The sequence below is a fragment of the Sinocyclocheilus grahami genome, unplaced genomic scaffold (genome assembly GCF_001515645.1).
Source record: "Sinocyclocheilus grahami isolate Dianchi unplaced genomic scaffold, SAMN03320097.WGS_v1.1 scaffold203.1, whole genome shotgun sequence".
NCBI lineage: Eukaryota > Metazoa > Chordata > Actinopteri > Cypriniformes > Cyprinidae > Sinocyclocheilus > Sinocyclocheilus grahami.
This window is the reverse complement of record NW_015505382.1, coordinates 1,027,830-1,053,844: the sequence shown is the minus strand read 5'-3', so window position 1 is coordinate 1,053,844 and position 26,015 is coordinate 1,027,830. Positions and strand designations below refer to the sequence as shown.

At 35.9% G+C, this 26,015-nt stretch overlaps 1 protein-coding gene across 1 annotated transcript in view; it reads right to left on the bottom strand.

The window, feature by feature from the left end:
* LOC107595513 (active breakpoint cluster region-related protein-like) overlaps nucleotides 1–26,015 on the bottom strand; it is a gene marked incomplete at its 3' end in the record, with an annotated part of 211,039 nt that overhangs the window by 55,887 nt on the left and 129,137 nt on the right. The window contains exons 7-14 of the mRNA XM_016285937.1: nucleotides 19,081–19,133; nucleotides 17,751–17,891; nucleotides 15,744–15,865; nucleotides 14,762–14,930; nucleotides 12,280–12,402; nucleotides 11,991–12,066; nucleotides 11,395–11,499; nucleotides 4,507–4,581 (exon numbers count right to left, since the gene is read on the bottom strand). Coding sequence (XP_016141423.1) covers nucleotides 4,507–4,581; nucleotides 11,395–11,499; nucleotides 11,991–12,066; nucleotides 12,280–12,402; nucleotides 14,762–14,930; nucleotides 15,744–15,865; nucleotides 17,751–17,891; nucleotides 19,081–19,133 — 864 coding nt within the window. The remainder of the gene's footprint in view (nucleotides 1–4,506; nucleotides 4,582–11,394; nucleotides 11,500–11,990; nucleotides 12,067–12,279; nucleotides 12,403–14,761; nucleotides 14,931–15,743; nucleotides 15,866–17,750; nucleotides 17,892–19,080; nucleotides 19,134–26,015) is intronic.

Below are 26,015 nucleotides of genomic sequence, written 5' to 3'. Positions count from 1 at the left end.
TCTGAAAGCTCTCGGATTTCATCAAAAATACCTTCATTTGTGTTCCAAAAATGAACAAAGGTCTTACAGGTTTGGAACAACATGAGGGTGAGTAAATAATGACACACTTTTAATTTTTGGGTGAACTAACCCTTTCTGCACTTCTTTGTCCAAATCAAGTTTAAAGAAACTACTCACCCAAAAATTAAAAAAACATAATTTACTCACCCTCATATCATTCTAAATCTGTGTGACTTACTTTGTTTTGTGGAACATAAAAATACATTTTGAGAAATATCTCCGTGTTGTTTTGGTTCATACAATGGAATTCAATGGGAGCCAAACTGTTTAACTACCAACATTCTTCAAACTATCTGTGTTTTAAAAAAATAAAGAAAAAAAGAAAAAAATAACATGTGGGTGATACATTTTCATTTTGGCTGAACTTTCTCTTTAATTATAATTGCTGACCATACTTTTTAGTTTGTATGCATTTATAACTGATGAAAATACACTAAAACTCAAAAAAATAAACACAATATTCAGCTACCGCTGTTTGGGGCAGCACAAATGTAAACCAAAATAAATATAAAGCATAAATTCTTCATTTAGCATGTGCTAAAGAAAAAAATCCATTCTTAAATAATGAATGATGTCTTAAATGAAAAGACCTTTACCCAAACCCATCCTGTCCCATTCAGCAGAGCTGTACTTCAAACATCTCAGTCAGACCCATTTCCTTGCTCTCAATATTAAAAACATGAAATAAGGGCAGCTATATCTCTCTACACGGTCAGAGGAGGCTTTAGATTTTAGCAGCACCAGGCACAGAAACCTAATTCTTCAGAGAACAGGAAATGTATTTATAAAAACATCCTGCATGAATCAGGACAGAGAGTGGACTAGGACGGTGAGGAAAGGTGCTCTGGTTAGCAGATGGTGACCACTGAGTGAAAATCGACCCTCAGTGAGAGTAGTGCTTCCATGGAATGTGTTTTTAAAAGGCTTCAGACGCACAAGAAGACCTTTAGTGGGCTCTTAAAGACTGATATAGTGCACCGTCATTATTTCAGCCATGCTTTTGACTTGACATGAGAGGTTTGTGTAGTAAAAAAAACTCAAAGAGGTTGTTATTGAGAAGCCATTATATAAAAAATGATGAATAAATAATCTCAAAGATGTAAAACTAAGAGGTTTGGCACTTTGGTGCATATGTAGAAAGACAATAACCACTGATGGCTCTGTATTATACAAAGAGTGTAATTGTTTGGAGTTTTAAATTTGACCAAATGTTTATGGTTGCCCCACACAATGGCGGATGGGAAGTCTTGTCATCTGGGGGAGGAACCGTATCCTTGGGCTGATGTTCCCAAATGAAATGAGATGGTGATGAGAGCCATATGGCAACCAGTCCATTCACACACATAAACTGTAGACGTGCAGATGAGTATCTTTTACAGGTGAAGAACATTCATACAGGAATATGCAGGGACAGTACTATACTGTTATATTTACATTTATGTTTACTGTGATTATTATGTGCAAAAGTTTGGATATTTTTATATGATGTTTAAAAAGAAAAGAAAAAAAAGTCTCTTATGCTCACCAAGGCTGCATTTATTTGAAACACACAATAAAAATGGTAATATTGTGGAATATTACTACAATTTAAAATAACTCCTTTCTATTTTATATATTTTAAAATGTAAATTTGTACTGTGAAGCAAAGCTGAATTTATTTTTGCATCCGATTACTCCAGCCTTCAGTATCATACATTCAGAAATAATTCAGAAATCAATCTAATATGCTGATTTGCTGCTCAAGAAACAATTTTTCTTATTATTATCAAACAGTTGTGCTACTTGAAGGAATCTGCTGCTTTATGAACTAGCCATATGCAACTGGTAAGATTGGAACTCTTGGAACAAAAGGATTAGAGGTTGTAAACTAGCAGAAAGGTAAAGATAAATCATTTACTGCATGTGTCAAAAGTTGTGGTTAGTATTCTGGGTCAGTATTTTCTCCCTCAAACCCTTTTTATCAGGAAGCCAATGTCAACGACCCAGTTTTCATTAATGGCCCAGAGCGAGGATTTGGATGCATTTCCTGTCAGAGTGGTTCAAGGCCTTTAATAAGACTTGGAAAGGAGGATTCAATCAGCGGCTGAGATGGAGCAAGTACATCCCAATATAAAAAGATATTCAAACACCTGCATATCCATATGCACAACACATGTTTGCTCTCACGGTCACATTCAAGAAGACCACAACACCACAAACTCCATGACAAATGACTTCAGACGAGCCAAACACAAAAAATGAACCAAGAAAACAAGCATTCAAAAAAATAAAAAAACACAAAGCAGTCTTACACAATGGCTCTTTTGAATCATTCTTTAGGAACAATATTGTGCGATTTATTAGGGCATTGTTATCAGAGTTGAGCTGATCTACAGAGTCTGCTGGCCACATGCATCCGTTATGCAAATTCATATTAGCATACTGTACATAAACTTGATTTGGGTATTTCATTCAAGCCCTGACCTCATAAAGCAAAGAGACATAATGTGTAAATATATATGCAAATATTCATAAGTGAAGCCCCCACAGGACAAGCTCTTACAAATTATACAGTTATGACCCGGCAGCCATGGTGACCACAGTACTGCTGACGTACTCTTGTTACATTTTTTTTTTTACACTAAATACATTTCATATTTTGTCCTGTGTGATGGAGCCATGGGAGACAATTTTCAGATACAGATTCATCTCTGCCACTTTCATCTATACTAAAAAGGAACTTATGTAACAGGAGTTTCTATGTGCATGAATGTTGTGCAACTCCCACAGTGCACTTTTTTCATCCTTTGCATGGCTTTTGTCAGCTTGATTTAAAGGCAACATGACACTGTTAACATAATGAAATGTATTTCTGTGTAAAACAGGAAATACGTAGAAAGAAAATGCTATGTTCTGAATAAAATACCTTGCACAGTATATACAGTGGTGTGAAAAAGTGATGGCCCCCTTCCTGATTTCTTTTTTTTTTTTGCATGTTTGTCACACTTTAATGTTTCAGATCATCAAACTAATTTTAATATTAGTCAAAGATAACACAAGTAAACACAACATGTAGTTTTTAAATGAAGGTTTTTATTATTAAGGGAAAACAACTTGGTTTCTGCAGCAGGACAATGATCCAAAACACACCAGCTAGTCCACCTCTGAATGGCTGAAGAAAAACAAAATGAAGACTTTGGAGTGGCCTGGTCAAAGTCCTGACCTGAATCCTATTGAGATGCTGGCATCTCAAAAGGCGGTTCATGCTCGAAAACCCTCCAATGTGGCTGAATTACAACAATTCTGCATAGATGAGTGGACCAAAATTCCTCCACAGCGCTGTAACAGACTCAGATAACAAATAATTGCAAGTTATCGCAAACGCTTGATTGCAGTTGTTGCTGCTAAGGGTGGCCCAACCAGTTATTAGGTTTAGGGGCAAACACTTTTTCACACAGGGCCATGTAGTTTTGGATTTTGTTTTCCCTTAATAATAAAAACCTTCATTTAAAAACTGCATGTTGTGTTCACTTGTGTTATCTTTTACTAATATTTAAATTAGTTTGATGATCTGAAACATTAAAGTGTGACAAACATGCAAAAAAATAAGAAATCAGGAAGGGGGCCAACACTTTTCACACCACTGTATACAGTATATATTCACACACATTCATCACTCCAGAAATTAAAGATGCAGATGCAAAATAGCCTTCTGGCTAATTCTGGCACATTGTGCATTTATGTATTGTTGATGCACATTGTCCCTGTCAAATAAACCTGAAATAAATAAATAAATAAATAAATAAAGGTCAAGCGCTTAAGAGTGTATCAGTGCCTGCCCAATTTTCAGCAGCCTTGGTTTCGGAAATATTTTTCACATTAATTTACTTCCAGGACCGAATTGCATTCTATTGAAATGTGGAATGGTACTTCCTCTAGTATGTTCTGTTGTATACGGATCATTTTGGGCAATGTTGTACCCATTAGTCATTTAGAAATCTGCATCAGTGAAGGGCATACATATCATATTCAAAAAAGTCTGTAGGGAGGTTTGTGACTTCATTCATGTTGGTTTGTTCATCTAATCGCTCACCTAAACAATCACAGTAACTTACTCTATAAGCACATTTGCTACAGTAATATGCAATAGTGTCTGCAGCTAACTGATGGAGAGTTCATCTAAGGTTTTTTCAGTAACAGCCTTCCTCTTTCTTCCTTTCTCCCCAACATATGAGGTCAATTACTTGTGCTCGGCATAATAAAACAATACATCTGTATAGATCAGCATTTCCCAAAGTGTGGGCTGCAGCTCCCCTGCAATACTTAGTGGGCCACAGACCACATTTTGAGAAATGCTGATTTATACAAATGAATTGTTTCCATTATCCTTTATTATGCTGGATAAATGTGTTTTCTATATTTTTTATATTCTATAAAGAAAGTGAAAGACAAGACATTTTAACTTACTGGCAGATTCTTTGAAGCCCGTGGCTTTATGGACGATCACATGCAGGAAGCCGTACAGACCAGAAGATTCATCATCTGGAAGAGACAAGAAACACTCAGTAATTGTGTGTATGTGTGAGAGGGGGATGAATTTATGAAGTGTCCAAGTCCTTCCTTTAGTCATCTTTCAGCATCTCCATCTTTAATCTACCCACAATCCTCCATTTTCCTGCCTATTAGTGACAGATAACAGATAAAGGACACATATGCAAGTGTCTAGTCACCCACTTGCTGCTAAAACACATACACACTACTAAAATTAAAATGGCAGAAATGGCCCAGACCACCCAAGAGTAGGCTCTTTGAAGAGTGTGCGAATGGAAGAGGGAAAGAAGACACCTGCACTAGTATCCAGTCACCACTGTTTCTCTCTCTGTGCTCATCAGCTGGTGAATGCATGTCTGCTGTAATGTAAACAGTGCTATTCTTACAGAATATCTCTGGTTTGTGTGGTCCATTTATGTGCTGGACTGGTGATAAACATCAGGCTATCTGAATGCCATTGTATGTGTTTGGATTGCTCAGATTCATTACAGGACTTGATGCTCATCAAACTACTAAAATTTCCTTCTACAACATGATATAAGACACTGCGATTAGAATGTGGTAATAAACAGACAACAGAGCCTGACTTCCATGCTGAAATTAAAATTAATTGGTTAAAATCATTTACCAGTCATCCAACACTCAAATAGACAGTTAGTGAGGACAGGAAGTTTATTTACATTTTATTTTTAAATTTAGTAGTTTATATGTATATTGGACACTTCATTGGGTACATTGGAAATGAATATAAAAAATTAAAAAATATGTATTTATTTAGTTAGTTAGTTGCCATGAGGATAATGATAATGAATAATAAAAATAAATAAATAAAAAAGTTTTTTTTAAAGTGAGTTTTTATCATGCTTATTATTATTGTTACATAAGTATTAGTATAACATAAGTGCTACAGTATTATTATTAGTAGTAGTAGTATATTATATATTATTAATAATATTATCAGATTTATTAGTAATACATTTTTTTTAGCTTTGTAACGAAATGTATAAATGTATTATACTTACAAACCCAATTCCAAAAAAGTTGGGACACTGTACAAATTGTGAGTAAAAAAGGAATGGAATAATTTACAAATCTCATAAACTTATATTTTATTCACAATAGAATATAGATAACATATCAAATGTTGCACCTACAAACAAGCAAGATTTCTGGCTCTCACAGACCTGTAACAACTTCTTTAAGAGGCTCCTCTGTCCTCCACTCGTTACCTGTATTAATGGCATCTGTTTGAACTCGTTATCAGTATAAAAGACACCTGTCCACAACCTCAAACTGTTTTTTGAATGGGGCCATGTATCGTGAGATTTTGAGTGAAAACCTCCTTCCATCAGCAAGGGCATTGAAGATGAAACGTGGCTGGGTCTTTCAGCATGACAATGATCCCAAACACACCGCCCGGGCAACGAAGGAGTGGCTTCGTAAGAAGCATTTCAAGGTCCTGGAGTGGCCTAGCCAGTCTCCAGATCTCAACCCCATAGAAAATCTTTGGAGGGAGTTGAAAATCCGTGTTGCCCAGCGACAGCCCCAAAACATTACTGCTCTAGAGGAGATCTGCATGGAGGAATGGGCCAAAATACCAGCAACAGTGTGTGAAGACTTACAGAAAACGTTTGACCTCTGTCATTGCCAACAAAGGGTATATAACAAAGTATTGAGATGAAATTTTGTTATTGACCAAATACTTATTGTCCACCATAATTTGCAAATAAATTCTTTAAAAAGCCTACAATGTGATTTTCTGGATTTTTTTTCTCATTTTGTCTCTCATAGTTGAGGTATACCTATGATGAAAATTACAGGCCTCTCTCATCTTTTTAAGTGGGAAAACTTGCACAATTGGTGGCTGACTAAATACTTTTTTTCCCCACTGTATATAAACATATTTTTTATACAATGTATTGTACACAAAATAAGTTCCAAGCATTTTATTTATATTTGTCCAAAATGTTTTGTCAGTGTCCAGATAGCAGCTTTGGTATCAGTACTGAAAACTCCAAAACAGTCGATTAGTAGCGTAAAGTAGTAATAGTAAAGTCAGGCTGACTAAGAATTTGATTCACTCTAAAAGAATCAAAGGTCAGTGCTGATCGGAAAACTTCATAAATGTCAAGTTTTGATCAAGTTGCACTATCTATTACATACAGATCAGATAAAACCAAGTGTCACAGCCCCCTGATTTTGGCTGGTCTGCTCTGGAAACACTGATGAAGAACTCTGTAAATTAGTGCTGGTGGAAAGAATGCAGATGTCAGAGCAAATGAAAACAGTGTCACATAACTGAAAGTCTACAGCTGCCTTAACTAAAACCATGAGTTTAGATAACCACACCGAAAAAGTTTAACATCATGTGAAGTGGGTTAAAAAAAGCATGATTCATGAAAACAACATTTACGGTAAGCCCGAGAGAACAAGAGGATTCTTCTGGACTTAAAGGCTCTCGTCCTGAGAGGGAACCTGCTGCATGTGAGGGGTCTCTGGGCCCACAGAACCAGGCATGACTTCAGGGTGGCCTTGACCGACCCTCACGCACACACAGAGTGGTTTATTGTATCAATATTAGAAGCAGTGGGTGGTAGTGCTCAAGTTGCAGTCTCCCTTTCTCTGCATTTATTTAGCAGGAAGTAAACTAGCCGAGAAGCTCTTTGAACCTACACTGCCTCATCAGAACAACACGTGAGAGAGTAAACAATCACAGACCTGTGCGTGTTGGTGGACAAAAGTAAGAATCAAATGTCATTTCATCACACAGTCCAGAAGCACATTGAATAAACTAGCACCTTTAAGGCCCTTTCATATATATGATTAATGCTGCTCAATGCATTTAAGTCAATGGGCCCTATTTTAACGATCTAAGTGCATGGTCTAAAGCGCAAGGCCCAGGTGTACTTAGTGTGTGTCAGAATCCACTTTTGCTAGTTTAATGATGGAAAAACGGTCTGCGCGCCTGGCGCATGGTCTAAAAGGGTGTCCCTATAAAATTGTCCCTATTCTCTTACTGAGTAATGGGTGTGTTTTGGGCATAACGTGCAATAAACCAATCAGAGTCTCATCTCCCATTCCCTTTAAGAGCCAGTTGCGATCGCGCCATGGTGGATTTGCCATTTACACAGCGGAATTTGCAAGCGCAAAGACTGAATGTGTCTCCAGAGAGGAAACGGAACTACTCGTGCGTGAGCAAATAGGTAGTCTAATTCTGATACATGCAATGACTATCCATTATGACATGTAGGCATTTTTATATTTATGTAGCCCACACAATAATAATCTTTTACATTGTAATCCTTTAATTTTTAATATTTGACATGTTTGTGTGCTGCTGCATGTCCCTGTGTGTGTGATAAGCAGAGTGTACACGCTTTGTGGACCCGCCTATACTAACGTGCTCTTTAAATAACAAAAAACTACTGCGGTCCATTTCAGTTGCCTCAAAATAGCAATGTGCCAGCAATGTACCTGAACACACCTTGTTTTCAGACCAGCACGCCCATGGGCACACAAATGGGCTCAAATGCACTTGCTATTTAAACAACGTGGCGCAGAATGTGAAAATGATAACTACATTGGGCTGAAGCTAGCAAAAAACACATTGCATTGGGTGTATGATAGGGCCCAATAAAGTGTCATGTTATGCACATTTTGGCCTTTTTGATGATGTCTTTTAGGAGTACAAGAAGGATGTGTGCCATTCCGGGTAGAATTTATAAACCTTTTACATTTCAAATCAATTGTTGAATTTGAATTTCAGTTCTTGAATTTAAACTTAAAATCCTGAATTTGAATTTAATTTTAAATTCCAGTTAATTCTTGATTTTGAATCTAACTTTACTGAGGTAGAAAGCAGGTTGTGGAATTGACATTCAAATTTTTAATATTTTTAATGAAATTATTGAATTAAAGTGAATTGAAATTTGAAGAAATTAAGTTTAAGAAAATAAAACAAAGTTTGTCAAAAAGTTTGTGTTTGAAGTTTGACAGGTTTTAGCCAAAAATATAATTAGCAACTGAACCGAAATGCAATTAATTCCAGCTTCCTATGTGGTTTAGCTATTTCAGTTAATGAATTAAAAGATTCAGTTCTTAAAATTCTGAATTTTGTCCAAACTTGGAGTACAAAGCAAGAACGGTTTAAAACATGAAGAGATCTTGAAAGCCACATACTTCATATTATTGTTGGTTCCTCAGTTCCTAAACTAATTTAAATTCACCACAAGCACCTTGAAACACTAACGTTTCGTGAACCCACGTTCAACCACTCTATTTCTGATGCATCAAAGCAATTGCCAACATGTTTAAACACTTCCACTTCTTCTTGCAACATCACCCTTCCACAACACTATTTGCAATGCTTTTCATGTGGAGGTCAAAGCGGCGCTTGATGCTTAAACCCTGATGTAAGTCACGTGAAGGGGCCTTAACGCTCTCACTTCGCAGATGAGCACAAAACAGCAGCCGACCATCATTTAATTACTGTTCCCCTTCATCTGAGAGCTCTCAATGTCAGACTGTTTCTGTCATAATGAAGACAAACGCTCCTTACAGCCCTGATTTGTCAGCTTAAACTGCTGGTGTCCAGAGGAAAGAGGCTATTTGTGAGTGTGTATATGGGGTTCATGGGGGATGTATGTGAGGGGATGTGGCAGGGGTTACATTCCTCCAGCAGCTGCTCCTCATTTCACCTCATTCTCGGCATCTTAAATTTCGTAGCAGGAGGTTCAGGGGATGATCAGAGGGGGTCTTTCTATGTGTGTCACTTACAAAAGACAGATACAGTAAACACACCTAATACTTGCACCACAAGTCAAACTCAAGACCCCTGCGCCGGATACAACCTGCCAGCAGCACTCTTTATACATGCTCAAAAAACTGATATTTATATATGAACTCAAATTATGCTTCAAATCCACTGTGATTTGTGCTTCCGCAAATCAAGTTACATTAATTATTTTACATAATATTTAACTATTTTAAATAATATTGGCACCAGTACATAACAATTATAGTATGTTTACTACACATCTCTCTAGAGTACAGCATTCTCCTCTCAAATCAATATTTCACATCCAGTTATTTATTTACAAATGTATTAATTTAAGCTGCAGTTTGGTCAGAACAATGCTAACAAAAATCAATAATGGATACATTTTTAGTATGATTAGTGCGATTATTAAAAATAATGTAATTATTTACTGAAAGCAACAAGACACTTCAGCAGCATACATATTGTGTAGCATGTATCAACTGCTTGATTATTATATCGTTGAAAAAATGTTTATCAGAACAGATTTGGAGAAATTTGGCATTACATCACTTGCTCAGCAATGGATCCTCTGCAGTGAATGGGTGCCTTCAGATTGAGAGCCCGAACAGCTGATAAAAACATCATAATAATCCACAAGTAATCCACATGACTCCAATCCATCAGGTAACATCTCGTGAAACAAACAGTGGTGTGTAAGAAACAAATCTAAAATATGATTCCACACTCAATTTCCTCCAGTGTAAAAGTCCATCACCTGTTGTCCTCTTAAAATCCACTGACAAATGTGTTTAGAGCTGTGGACTGTTTGGACTGTTTTCGATTGTATACGGTGCTTGATCTGTGCATATTTCTCTCCTGATTCAGACAATATGACTTTTTCAGTGGAGAAAGCAATACTATGGATAGAGGACTCTTTTGAAGTTAAAAAATTGATGGATTTATTAGAAATACACTGTTTTTCACTTCACAAGATGTTAATTGATGGACTATGGATTGCTTGTGAATTATTGTGATGTTTTTATCAGCTGTTTGGACTCTTATTCTGATGGCACCCATTCACTGCAGAGGATCCATTAGTGAGCATGTGATGTAATGCTGAATTTCTCCAAATCTGTTCCAATGAACAAACAAACTCATCTACATCTTGAATGGCCTGAGTGAGAACATTTTTAGTAAATTTTCACTTTTGGGTGATATTCTAAAGTATTATAATAAACATTAACATCATGATTTTCTGTAAAGCAGCTTTTGTATTATGAAAAGCGCTAAAAAATTGACTTGACTTGAGGTTGGGAGTTACAGTGATTTTATCACAGGAAAACCACTATAATAATGTTATGGCATATGGCGCAATGGCTAAATGCAATAATATTTCTGAACCTACCACCAATCACCCATAATTCACCAGGAGAGGTGTGCAGTATGTGTACAGCAGCAGCACTATGGGAGTGTTGCCCTTTTGATAGTGACCGACTCCAGCTCTGCTGACTGAGGTTGCATGTGGGAGGTGATGGACAGATGGCTTTAATGTCATCCAAATTGAAACATGTCAGGGTCCACACAAAAATAAACAGCCAAGTCCTGAAACGCTGCTCTGCCCAGAAGTAAACAAAGGCAGCCTCTACATGGCACGGGTTATCAGTAGAGTAAAACCAGATTGTAACCTAGATTTCTGAAAAACCTATTTGGACTTCCCTGTGATGGAAAGAGAAATTGAGGAACAAAGAAACTAGGGTAGTAGTGAGTACAAATAAAAACTATTGTGATGGGGAGCTGAAGGAATTTAACTGGAAACAGAAGGGAAAGAAACAAGGGATAAGCTGTACTGTTTTTACTGAGGTTCTCCTAAATGTAACTAACTTTCTGGACATCTGAACAACTGAAAATTGATATCACCAACATATTTTACCCTACTCTCCTCTACTGTAAGTTCATATTCAGATAGTATTTGCATTTGATCCCTCCATCTATAGCTGAAGCTACTAAGCACTGCATCAGAGAGCAGAGAGCTGTTTGTCTCTTACCATCTTTGTTGCTGGTGACGGGGATGTTGTGGACAGTTCGGAGTTTAAAGCAGGAGCCGGTCAACACTTGTAGCTCTACTGAACTCAACACACAGGCCTGGAGGTCTGAAACACACAAACACACACACACACACACACACACACACACAGTGAGCTCTACACATCAATGTTATTATCACTAATTAAAACTATTAAAAACATTTAAAAAAAAAAGCTGCAACAAAAAATAAAATATAAAGATTACGTGAAAAATCACCAAAATTACTAACTGGAAATAAACTGAATTAACACTAAAACGGAAATAAATTAATGGTAATAAATCTAAATAAATAAATAGTGAGAGTTTACTATAATATTAGGATATACATTTTTAATATAACTTTTTTTTAAATTATTATAAATAAACCATCTTTCTGCCCTTTTGCTAAGTTTGCTGAGGCCCCCTAGTGGACCCCATAGCTAGTGGATCTAGTGGAGAGCAGTACAGGAGTGGTAGTGGGGCCAAATCAGGAATGAAGGATAGTGTCATTTTGTACTGATGATGTGATATTGTAATGAATAATAAACTGATGCTGTAATAGAACAAGACGTCTTACCTTTCTTCTGCAGTTTCTGAATGCTCTCCCTCCATTCTGACCTCTCATAATCTGAGGACAGCAAGAACAGGAAGCTCTGGAGAGAGAGAACGAGAGAAAGTGAGCTCAAGAAAAACAATAGCTCCCTCTACTGGAACGCTATAAACAGCAGAAACATGTCATTTAACTGCTAAATATTTAATGAAACATCCAACCGAACAAGATATCTGAGAGATCATGTCAAATAAAAATCACACTAGCCTCCCACACAGAATAGCGTAGAAAATCAGATGCTTGTGAGATGCGGTACCTTGCCGTGTTTGTTGTGGATGCGGAATGGGATGGTGGGGGAGTGTAACAGCAGACACGACTCCTGCTCGTTCATCTTCTTCCTGAGACGATCCACATTACGACTCTGAGCCTTCTGTGCTTTCTGTTCACACACAAATCAATCTGATATTAGTACTTTAAAAATGTGCTTACAGGCAAAATATGCCCGAGCTTGTGCCTCTCAGATACTAACACACACAGCAGCCAGCATGACTGTAATCAGTAATCTGCATTTCAATCAGAGAAACTTCCTGCTCTCATTAGCCCTCTCTTTCCTTCTCATTCTCTCTTATTACTCTCAGAATGGAGTTAAAGGTGCAATAGGTGATTGTCTTCAGAAACATTTTTTGTTATGCTGGTTGAAAGTCTCTTCACATCCCGATAGCAATCATTAAGTTAAGTGGTCTAAATGTATTTATCTGTATTTATATATTCTGTGGAAGGCGTAGGATCAAGAAATGTTCGTCCAATCAAAATGCTCGGTCCGAGCGTTTTAATATGCTTTCCTACCTGCCTGTCAACGTATGTATTAGCATACCTCTGCGCACCCGGTTCGCGCAGACAGGATATGTCATCAGCGTGTTCACACATGCTGTGCAGACAGAGTGAAAATGGCAGACAAGCATCAACAACCGGTGTGTGTGTGTGTGTGTGTATATATATATATAAATCACTTAAGCATACCAAGGTTGCATATATTTGATATAAAAAAAATTGCAAAAGTAAAAATAATATGTATTTTAATCAAATTGTGAAATATAATTTAAATTTATAATAAATGTTCTAATTTTATTTATTTTAAAATGTAATTTATTTGTGTGATGTCATCGCTGAATTTTCAGCATCCAATACTTCAGTGTTACATGATCCTTCAGAAATCATTCTAATACGCTGATTTGATGATGAAGAAACATTGCTTATTATTATCGATGCTGAAAACAGTGGTGCTACCTAATATTTTTGGTGAAAACCATGATTTTGAAACAGTACAAAATGTTTGTTTGTGAAGTCAATTCAAAGGAAATTGTCTTTATGTTTGTGTGTCTGTGAGAGTTTCCATTAGGGCCGACGCTGTCCTCCTCTCATTGTGTGTATGAGCTTTACTGGAAATGATGTTATCAGGCCTCCACAGCTAATTAAAGACTCCAGAGCCCCACTGCTCAGTCCGTTAGTGTGTGTGTCATTGTTATATTATATCGTGACACAATGGAATGGGCTACATGACTGTGGTGCAGTAATCGCTCCCAGAAGAGACACCCTGACAATCCCAGGAGCGAGTGCTCTCAGAGGGGAACTCGTTTGATTCTCTCATTGTCAGCTAGCATAAACAAACCCGCTCACACAGTTACACGTTACCGAAGCTGAGAGTTGGGGTGTCAACTTTCCTCTGCGTGTGAGGCACTGCCTCGCTGTCCTGTGCTGACCTCGGCAATTGTTAACAACAATGGAAGCGGGCGGTCTAAGATCTGTCTAAATGTAAACTGTGACCTGCTTCAGCAATGCTAAACATCAGTAAACAAACCACAAAATCCACTTTCTCCCTAATTCCAAACAGAGGCCTACAAAGCAATGCTTCCGAGTCTGGCATGACTTGAGATTGAAAAAGACTGATAATTAAGTGAAGAACCTCATAGTTCTTTGTAGACTATGACTATTTCTTTAAACTAAGAAAAATGGTTCTTTTAAGCACTGTTGTCTGAAAGGTTCATTAGGACACCAAGAACGGTTATTTCATGGCATCGCTGCGAGGAAAAATAAAAATAAAAACATTTTGTGCAAACATAAACATACCAAAATCATTACTTATTTCACTTTAATTGCAATGAATGGGTTATTTTCATTGTCATTAAAGTGAAATAACTGAACATAAACAGGAGCCTGAGAAAAATGCGCATTTTAGAAGAACATTTCACACGGCACTTAAGAGGCTTTTCCATCTGAATATCAGTAATATTTGTAATGTTTTTAAAATGTTTTTCCTATGGTCATCAAGGCTGCATCTATTTGATCAAAAATACAGAAAAAATTTAATTTTGTGAAATATTATTGCAATTTAAAATAAGAGTTTTCTATTTTAATATACTTTAAAATATAATTTATTCCTGTGAAGCAAAGCTGAATTATTAGCATCATTACTCCAGTCTTTAGTGTCACATGATCCTTCAGAAATCACTCTAATATGCAGATTTATGATTAGTGTTGGGAACAGCTGTGCTGCTTAATATATTTTGGGATCTGTGATACTTTTTTACAGGATTCTTTGATAAATAAAAAGTAAAAAAGAACAGTATTTATTTAAAATATAAATTTTGTGTATGTATGTATGTATGTATGTATGTATGTATATATTATATAGTATATATATATATATATATATATATATATATATATATATATATATATATATATATATATATATATATATATATATATATATATAATTAATGTAAGAGAAACTGTACCTTCTCTTTCTGGATCTCACTTTTGATGGAGGAGATCTTGATCTTCATCTCCTCAATCTCATGCTCAGGGAGCGTCTGGACGTGAGGGAGAGAATCCGAGTCATCCAGAGTCTGGAAGCTCAGATCAGCCAGAGGGATGTACCATTTACACTCATACTGCTGATGTCTCCTGAAAAACACACAGAGAAATGTTTAAATGTTAAATAGGAGCAGATTTTAAATTGACAACCATAGTATATTTATATATTAAGTATATCATTTTAGTGCATTAAGTGTATAATTTGCTCCTGCTCACATACACAAAAACGCATGCCTCGTGATATCTTTCTCTTCCTGTCCTGACGGGAAATGACTACGTGGAGACTGATGTAACTAATTAATCTAAGCACTTTCTATTATGAAATGAAGAGTACACACACACTCGCACACACACTTCAGGGATCAAAATGTGTTTCCACAGTCGAAATGCTTGATAATGCGCTCTTATTATGAAATGATTATGATGCCCAGCATGGCTTTGCAGCAAAATATAATCTGCTCATCATCATGCATAACAACCAATTAAAATCATCTTCTGCCTAATTCGGTCTGATTAAGACGCTGAAAACTTTACAGTCTCTGTCAGAGGTGAGAATAAAATCCAGAATTGAATGTCCCAGAGTAGACTATACACATAGTAAATTAAGACTGTGTTTAAAGAAGACTGGTGTTTAGTATACACATTATGTGTGTTATTCTTCTGGGAAAGCTTTAGTTGCGGAAACACAGAGCTGCATCAGGATAACAGCAGCTATCAATCAATATTACGGATTTCTTTGGCATTGTAACCACGACAACAACAGAGTGACAAATGAGGTCGCACCTTTGTAAATCAAAACACTTCATCTACTGGCACCAAACCAGTAGATTGCGGTATGCATGAGTGGGTATAACATAAAATGAGAGAGAAAGTGAGTTTGTGTGTGAGTGTCCATGTTCATACCCAACTGCGGTCTTTTTCATCTTGGCACAGAGCAGAAGGTCTGTGAAGAGGAAGACATGACGGAGTTTACGCGTCCCCTCCGATACCTCCACCAGGAAGCCATCCTTCACCAGCTGACGAACCTGCCAGAGACACGAAACACCCACCGTTACTTCCCGTGGACTCATCAGAGCAGAAGCACGCAGAACACGTGCGCTTTTGGAAAACCGAGGGATGACAGAGGTCATGGACCTGCCTGCAGTTACACAATTCATCACTGACACTGTACAGCTTGATCATAAAAAGTGTTGACACTCAAACATCAAATATTTATTTTAAATAAGTGTGATGAAGAAGAGTGAGATTATGTTAATACATAAATACAGTTGATCCACTCATACTCCCATGTGGATGATGAGCTATGCAGTCATATATAGAGGTTGGGAGCTCATGATAGAAAACAAACATAAATGATCAACAAAATAGAATTTCAAGAATGTAAGGTTGAAAATAAACATTTTCAGACCTGTAGTTTGTTAAGTAAATTATTACAGTTATGGGTGTGGCAATATACTGTTATTGGTGATAATGTTAATACTACATACACTGTATAATATCGTAAATAATGCAGTGCCAATAATGTGGCTAACACTCAAAGCAGGTGGCTTACAATGCTTACAAATGCTCTATCTGCCTCCTTACACTTGCATGTTGAGTTTGATTCAATGGCCAAGAAAATATGATATTGTGCCAGCCCTTCTTGGCTCCAAAACATTCCAAAGTGGACCAAAAGTTAATAATAAAAGTCATGTAAGCAAACTGTCTTCTTTTTTTTTTTAGAGATGCATTTCCTACAAGCATCATTGGTCAATGATCACAAGTTCCATTGCTAACAATATAGTTCCAATGAACATTAGCTAATAGCATTACAAAGTTGTGTGGCTACAACTACAGCGCTCCAACTGTGGTTATATGAATAGTTTCCTGTTAGTATGACATGTGGACTTAAATAGATTACTCTCTTCAGCAAAAAGCAAGCTAACATGCAATTCAATCTATATATTTTTTTCCCATAAATATATACAATGCACAGCATAAATGACTATACCCCCTCTGAACAAATACAAAAGATATATTTTCTTTACGATCACTAATACAATTAATTAAACGATGGCAAAATTGAAAGGTAATAAACATATACTTAATAAAAACAGAAATATGTCAATTATATCTGTAAAATAAGTAACTTAATTTAATTCAACAAATATATAATTTTAGTACTTGGTGTATCCTCCATAATTTTTAATATACTGCTCTGACCCTTCTTGGCACAAACAATTGTCACATCTGTCCTGTTTAACTCCTGGAGGATAACCTCCTTAAATGCCCTGGTCTTAAATAGAGTGCTGCTAAACGCATCTCTACAGAATCCCCCAAAGGTGCCCAAGGGTGATAAGTTTGGGTGAAATACTTTCACCTCGGGAGAATGTACTGTATATAGTCAATGTCATGCTGAAAAAATGCCCAACAATGCAGGGAATGAGGAGAGGGTAGCATCTTCTGTTTCAGGTTTTTGAATTACATCACACAGTGGTATTCGAATTCATGACAGCATTGATAAAGCACAAAACGCACCCCTGAATGATTGCAACTCATAACTGATTAATCTGTTAATTGATTAATAGTCAGGTAATACAAAAGAAAATTTGATTCTTTTAATAAATTGAGACTCAACTGAGGTGGTCTTGGACTGATGGTTTTGCTGTAGGTACAAGTGCAACTAGTGCAATGGGAACGATTGCAACATAAATGCCTCAAACTGAAACTAAGTACACATACCAGGTGCCAAATTTAAAAGCTATTAATAAAGTAGGTGTGAAAACACTCTTATAAAGGCACTGGCACCTCACCTGCCTTACAAATGCCTCGTTCTATAATTTTGCATATACAATAGAGAACTGTTTATGTAAAATACAGTATAATGCATGCTTTTTCTCTGTCGGTAGAGACACACACTGAGTCACACACCTCTCCCTTTGGTGTGGTCACGGCAGTCCTGCGTGGGTCGATCTCTTCATTGATGCTGGACAGGAAGTTCTGGGATATTCTCAGAGCATCCTGAAGCAGAGGGAAGTCTGGATGATCCTTAGGAGTGTGTTTCAACAAGTCCTGAAAAAAAGTAAAAATAAATAAAACAAACAGATAACATATCTGAGATTTACAGTATGTTTATTCTTTAAGTAACAATCCAAATATTACAATATATGTGACCCTGGAGCACAAAACCAGTCTTAAGTCGCTGGGGTATATTTGTAGCAATAGCCAAAAATACATTGTATGGGTCAAAATTATAGATTTTTCTTTTATACCAAAAATCATTAGGATATTAAGTAAAGATCATGTTCCATGAAGATATTTTGTAAAGTTCCTACAGTAAATATATCAAAACTTAATTTTTGATTAGTAATATGCATTACTAAGGACTTTATTTGGACAACTTTAAAGGCGATTTTCTCAATATTTAGATTTTTTTGCACCCTCAGATTCTATATATTCAAATAGTTGTATCTCGGCCAAATATTGTCCCATCCTAACAAACCATACATCAATGGAAATCTTATTTATTCAGCATATAAAAATTGACACTTAAGACTGGTTTTGTGGTCGAGGGTCACAAATAAGATAAACCTACACTACAGTTAAAAGTTTGGGTTAGTACATTTTTAAAAATGTTTTTCAGAAAAGTCTCTTATGCTCACTAATGCTAAATGTATTTGAAATATATATCAAATCAAAAACAGCAATATTGTAAAATACTACTACAATTTCAAATAAGTGTTTTCTATTTGAATATATTTGAAATTTTTAAAGGTTCCTCTCATGCAGGTTTTACAAGTTTTGATGATATATATCTGGATTTGTAATATCCTTAAGATCCATGAAGAAAAGCAGTTTTGACATGTTGATACTGGTATATTAAAGCATATGATGATCTTTACACTATATAATTTGATAGTCGGGACGCCTCTTTATGGCATAGAACACACTTAATTACGGATTACAGGTCAACATCTGTACAAGGCCAAAATGCCATCAAAGATAATAAGCTAATATACACTTAACATGCAAAGACAATCTTTCAAGTTAACAAATCAAGTTTTTTTTTTATTATTATTATTGACACAGCCAAATATCTAATCGAGTTTGATTAACTTGGTTAAATTATAAGACTCATACAGTACAAATAGAGTACAAACATAATCGCCAATGAATTTGCCTTAGTATAGGTGACCTTACAGTTTTAAACCTGACTACATGCAATCAATAGACGTACACATTTTTAGCAAAAGAAACTCACATGCAAGACTAGAGTGCTGCGAGTGACACGGTCAATAGGCTTGTAGAGGAGAGCTGCAAAGACAAACATTAAATAATTATTTATATAGTCATCATAAGTCATGAAATATCCTTTTATACAGTAAGATGTATAAGACCTCAACTAAAAAAAACACTCATACTTCCAATCATACAAATGCTCCAAACAAACCCAAAGAGAGAGAAAAAAAGAAGAAATACCCTTTCCCAAACTCCATTACACAGCTGACTGAGCAGCCAGACACTACGGATAATAGCATCATCTCTGAGCACTTCACAAACATGAGCATCCAGGACAAATTAATGCAAATACTGAGAGGAGGCTCAGTTTATGTCTTTAGCTCTCTGTAAATCCACACACTCTCAATAAGCTGACAGATTGAGAGAGAAGGAAACACATATCTGTCAGCTCACAGTATCATGCCCTACCTCTAGCCATATCTGTGATTCTGAACACTGCAGTGGGATATGAATACTAGGGATGCGCCGATCCGATATTCATATCGGGTATCGGCTCCGATAGTGCCATTTTTCTCAGATCGGGTATCGGTCAGAGAGAGCCGATCGAAATCCAAGATTTTTTTTTTTTTCTTTTTCGATTGTGCAAATTATTCTGACTTGATTTGTAAATACATGTCTATGATTTTACAAAAAGGACTTTATCTTCTTGCCGGAGTTTAAAGTTTTGTTACTTGCTACCGGGTGTCTGTGAGAACAAAACACGGGCGTAGAAAAGACTATAAATTGTTTTTAACGTGCACAGTAACTGAAATTTAAAACTGTTAAAAGAAAGGCTCAATAACTGTTGCACAGATATAATACACTACGCATCAATTTCTCTTCCCTTTGTGCTTTTGCAGTTTTTAACACGAAGTGCTTACAATGCGCTTTGTGCTCATAGACTGTCAACCCTCTACATTACGAGTAAATCACTTGCATATGCGACTAAATCTTCACTCTGGGCGACTAAATTATGTCTAATATTAGCCAATGGCTAATAAATTCTCAGATTTTACTCGCCAGTTATAAGCAAAGTGATCACACAAACAATTATAGCACTTTCAGAACATTATTGTCTCGCTGTTCATTTCCTATCAAATATGTTAAGTACGACAGCATGGTAAATAAAAACATTAAAATATATACTGTATACAATATATATGGTGTATATATATAAAATGATTGGCACCCTTGGTAAATATGAACAAAAAAGGATCTGAAAATAAATCTGCACTGTTAATCATTTTGATCTTTTATTCAAAAAATTCATAAAACCTTAACCTTTCAATTTCAAGTAACACAGCTGAAAATGAGAATAATGAGATTTCTGATAAAAGCGGAATCTTATTATGGAATTTTCTCTAATACACCAATTAATGGTACCCTTTTTTCAGTTCTTATTCCAACCTCCTTTAGCCAAGATAACAGCTCTGAGTCTTGACCTATAATGCCTATAATCTTGAGTGTTTGCTGCCAAAAAGCTCATTTGTTTAGTTTTCATCTGATCATAAAACCCAGTCCCGTGTGAAGTTCCAGTCATGTCTGACAACTGAATATGCTGGAGTTTGTTTTCGAGAGCTGAGGAATTTTCTTGAAACCCTCCCAAACAACTTGTGGTGATGTGGCTTCCTAACAATTTTGGACCTAAGGCCTTCTGAGGCTTTCTGAATTATTTTTTTCTTTACTAGGATCTTTTCTTTAATTTTAAGAGGAAACACCCACATTTCTAAGAATTTTCTTAGAATTTTGTTACAAGGAGCAACTCTTTGCACTAAGATTTTTCATCAATACGGGCCCAGATGTGTTTTATTTTCATTGCAGAATAACTGTAATCGTGATGCAAGGTCAGCTAAAGTTAGTTTATTGAGAGTTATGTGACTTTACTTAATATTGTAGCATGTTCAAGCATGTTGTGTTATAGATAACAATGTGCTTAATGTTAGTGTTGCACTGTATTCATTTTTGTGTTGCGAACTGTTATTGGATGTTCGAGTTAGATGTGAAAAGAGGCTCCGCCCCTGTGTGTGTGTAAGGGGAAAGAGAGAGAAGGAGGGGGGAGAAGGAGTGCCTCGCTGGTTCAAGTGCGGTTCTCTTAGAAGTCGTGGTGTGTACGGCGTGGGTTGTGGCCGACAACAGCCCAAATAAACACCCCTTGTACATCAAAACGCCTCGTCCTTGTCTGAGAACGCTACAATATGATTAGCACAGATATATTTTCACTCACAGAACACTCTGACTGAGCGCTCCAGAGTTTCACTCTCCGTCAAGCGAGCTGTGATATTTTTCAGTTCATCTGAATGGATGCACAGCGCACCTGTATTTGTGTATTTGGCGTAATGTGTTTCTAGTGTGAAGCGCACGACTCTCTGATGCTTTCTCTCACACGCGCAGAGAGCGAGCGAGAGTCTTACATAACATGCAGAATTAATGCGCTACATGTAAACGATATTCTTTGTTGTATTTTCCTGTAAAAATAACAGAGTTCCTTTGGAATTCTTCAGCTTTTAACTGTAGTGGGTATAGTATTTCAGTCTGGCGAGTAAACCAAAAAATATACTAGCCAATGGCGATTAAATTGCCAAGGTGTCCGTTGAGGGTTGACTGTATAAAAACAGTTCGTGCTGCACTGTATTTGTTTTGTCCTATCGTATCTATCATATGTTGTTGCCTTACTAAAAAATATGCTATACATTTAAAATAAATGTATTTTAATTTTATAGTATATACTGATATACAAATACATCCATGAATCTACGCAAAATAATTTTTTTTTATAATAATACAAATAGCAATGTGTAACATTTTACCATATTTAGTACAACACTTTTATTTGTTCCCCACAAAATATTGTTTTTTCACTAAATGTTTGGATTTCTAAAATTATTGTGCACTGATTTTTCTAGAATAACTTTTGCTGCCGAATTATCCATTAACCTAGTTTATGATACATTTTTGTCATAGATTATAAATATACATAGGCCTATATTTTTTCATATTTATTTTATTTTTCTTTATAATGAAGTAGTCTGTATCTAGTAGATTGTGAAAGAATGATTATCAGTTCCACACACAGAGATATATAAATTCAAAATTTATTTAAATGAGGGAAAAAAACGTCACTGGTCTCAGATCAGAATCAGTATCGGCCAATACCAAACCCTAGGTATCGGAATCGGTATCGGAGGCAAAAAAGGCGGATCGGAGCATCCCTAATGAATACCTCATACCATATACCCTCGACCGAGCTCCTGCTATTCTGTTCCATTTATGCACCTCATTTTGCAATGCAGAAGTAAGCTATTTTCTTTAAATGTGCAAGACTTCCAATTCATTAGCCGCTATAGGTAAACTACTAACTAGTAGGGATGTGCATCTCCATAACTGAGGCCAATGCGATACGACTCTCAATGCAGAGCAAACAATATGATACATTAAAGATACATATGAATCAGCTACCGATGCGATGCGATACAATTCACATTATTATGATGCAGTGCGATCTGATTTCAATTCGATTCGACACAATGTGATTTGATGCAATACGATGCAATGGAAAAAATTAGGGATGCACGATATTGGATTTCTGCCGATATCAAATATGCAGATATTTTTCAACTCATTTTGCCTGATAGCCGATACCGATATATTTCCTTTTGTTTGGAAACAGCACAAGTCTCTCCTGAGCAGAAATTATAAACAAATTATTTTTAATTTTGGTTAGTTTTAACAAGAACTTATTTGTTAGAATTAAATAAACAACAATGAAGGTCTTTTATAATGACAGTACATTGAAGATTTGAAAATAACTATAAATAAACTATATTCAATCGCTGCATTTTTTCTCAGAAAGATGCAGTGGTAAACTTAACATTTTATTTTAACATTTGTAAATGGTCTAAAGCAAGAGTTGTAAAATTCTGAAAATCTTTTAGAGCTCATAATTTCTTTAAAATATAACATATTACAATTAAAGGGGTCATATGATGCTTTTTTTTGCATCATATGATCATTATTTTGTCTATTTGGTGTAACAGAATATTCCTATATTTAATAACAGGTTGTTAAAATCGAAAGTTGCAACGGTGTTATTTAATGAGCTAACATGAACTAAGACTTGTATTTTTTAAACAAAGATTAATAACTTCTGTAGCAAATGTAGCTATTGCTCATTGTGAATGTTAATGCATTAACTAAGGTTAACTAATGAGGTCTTATTGTAAAGTGATACCTATTGGTCTTTATAGTTCTTTTGCACTTTAATCTGTGTAAAACTTTTAACTTTATACATTTTTCTGTATTGCTTTATTGCATTTAAATGTTCAGTTATTTTTGTTATAAGAAAAATGTTATTAAACCTGTTTTCAATATCGTGATAACACCGCATACCGTGATAAAAGCATTATCAATTAATCGCAACATGAAAATTTGATACCGGCATATCCCTGTTGAGTACTAACCTATGAAAAATATTTAACATGAAGTCTAGCATTTTGCACATTGTGCAACTACGATTTTGACATTAGCCATCAAGGAGCTTCAAGTAATGTAGGAATAGGCTATATGACCCCCAGTATCACCCCATATCACACTGATGGTACTCAAAAAAAATTTCAAAGGTTGACAGGTCTGAGCAGGTGATGGAGATTTACTACTAATCACAGAACTGACAAGATGTGCATGACAATCGCATTCGATTAATCTTGCAGCCCCTTAGTTGCATTATGTGTTTATATAGGGGTCCGGTTAAGACTGGGATACATTACACAACTTTTGTCCAGATTTTTACTTGTAATGTTCTGATGTTCTGCTATCCGTTCTGCTAACTATAAAAGGTACAGCTGTCATAAAACCAGAGAGAAAGACTACATGGCAAGAAACTTCCAAAAAATAAATAAATAAATAATAATTGTATGTGAGAGAGTCAATGTTAATATCATTGCGTTCCTGTTGGACAGTGTTAAAGGAACTCAGCTTAGTCTGACAGTTAGCCTGCCCTGGGCCAGGTTAGTTTCCCAGCATAATTTGCCACAATGACTGAGTTTGATCTACTGTAGCCTATGCTAAATTTGCTTTATGAAACCAAATCATTTGACATTGAGTCAGACTAACTGAAATAAGCCTGGCTTATTTGGTAAACTTGTTTTATGAAACAGGCCTTCGAGGCGTTAAAAGTCAGAAGACACTCAATTTATGATTTTTTTTCTAGGGATGCACGATATTATCGGACCAATATCGGAATATTGCTACGCAAAATAAAAAAATAAAAAACGCAGATGATATAATCGTACGATTATGAAATCGAAGAAATTGTTCGCGATAATGACAGCTGTTTGCGTAGCTTCTCAGTGAACTACGGCTCTGTGAAGTAAATGCTGCTCCATCTGAAAGCACGTGAAAATACCACATTTACTCCAAACTCACTTCATAACGTCAGTCGAGTGTTTGAAATAAATCCTTTTGTGAGATGATGTGGCTTCTTACACAGAATAAAGCATCTTTGTAAATATATATGGCTGTATTATTAATTAGAGGCAAGAGCGACAGCATTGCTTTGCAAGGTCTTGAAACATTATTATTAGTCATTATTTTTTACCATGGGAGGTTTGGCTAAATTTAGCTAACATCTAGAACAGTGGTTCTCAACCCGTGGCCCGCGGGCCGCATGCGGCCCGTCACAAGTTCAAATGTGGCCCACCATGCTGAACACAATAAAAAAAAAATACTTTCAGTTTTACAATTTATTAAATTTTTTACATTAATTAAAAAAAATGTACTAAATAAATATAAGCTATAGCCTAATGCTTTTATCTAAAATAATTTTGTTTTTCATATATTATTTTCAGACATGAGCAGTACTCACATAGTCTAATTAACGTTATGCATTTAAAGTAATGACCAAGCGCCAGCGGCAGACAGTGGGCCTCATTTATCAATCTAATGTAGAAATGAGTGCAGATCTGTGCGCACAAATCAACTTATGACAGCGTTCACGTGTGATTTATGAAACATTCGTATGCCGCCAATCTCATCGTACGAATGATCGTATGTTGATAAATGTGGTGGCAGAAAACAATCGTCATTTGAATATCACGCCCCTAAAAACACCCAGGTTTTGAAGCCTCACCCTAGAGTTTACGACACAAAGAAACGAAACCTGGCCAAAAAGAGAAAGTAATCTCGCTAAAGAGAAATTGATCTTACTCCAAAAACACCCATTAACCTTGTAGGCCTAATTGCAAACAATTAGGCTACATTAATATATGTAATTTATATGTATATTAAAATACTGGTAAATATAAACAGCCTATTTAGTTCCCCTCACTCTACAACAAATATTTTAAATTTAACGGTATTCAGAACAGAACAAGAATGAAAAATAAGTAGTTATAAAATTATATTTTAAACTGTAAAATAAAACAAATTAGGCTATAGTGGCATTCATTATAAACAGCATACAAATGTCAAGCAAAACTGAAACGGCATTAGGCTCACGTGCATGTCTCATACCACAAGAATCCAAATGTATCCATTTTTGCCATATTTGTAACATTTGTTTGTAGCCTAAACATGGCTTTATACTTCAGTCATGTTCTAATATCCGTGTAAAATCCTTCACGTGAGCACAAATGTTTATTGTTTGGGCGCTGCACGCTGATTTTACAGAGGACCTTTTCAAATAAACAGTGTTACTTATGTTTGGTTGACTGCATTTTAGTTTGATGATGAATGGCTGAAATGTCAGGCAACGCTAGAACTAATGTTGTTTGTGTGTGCGTGAGGTGCCTGTGCGATCAGATGGATTCAATCAAATAAAGATATAAAAGAAAATACATTAAATGCATTAAGAGTGTCACAAAAACTAGTGTAGCCTATACTTGTTGCACAGTGTTTTTTCCCCCTTTTGTTAATCTTTTAATT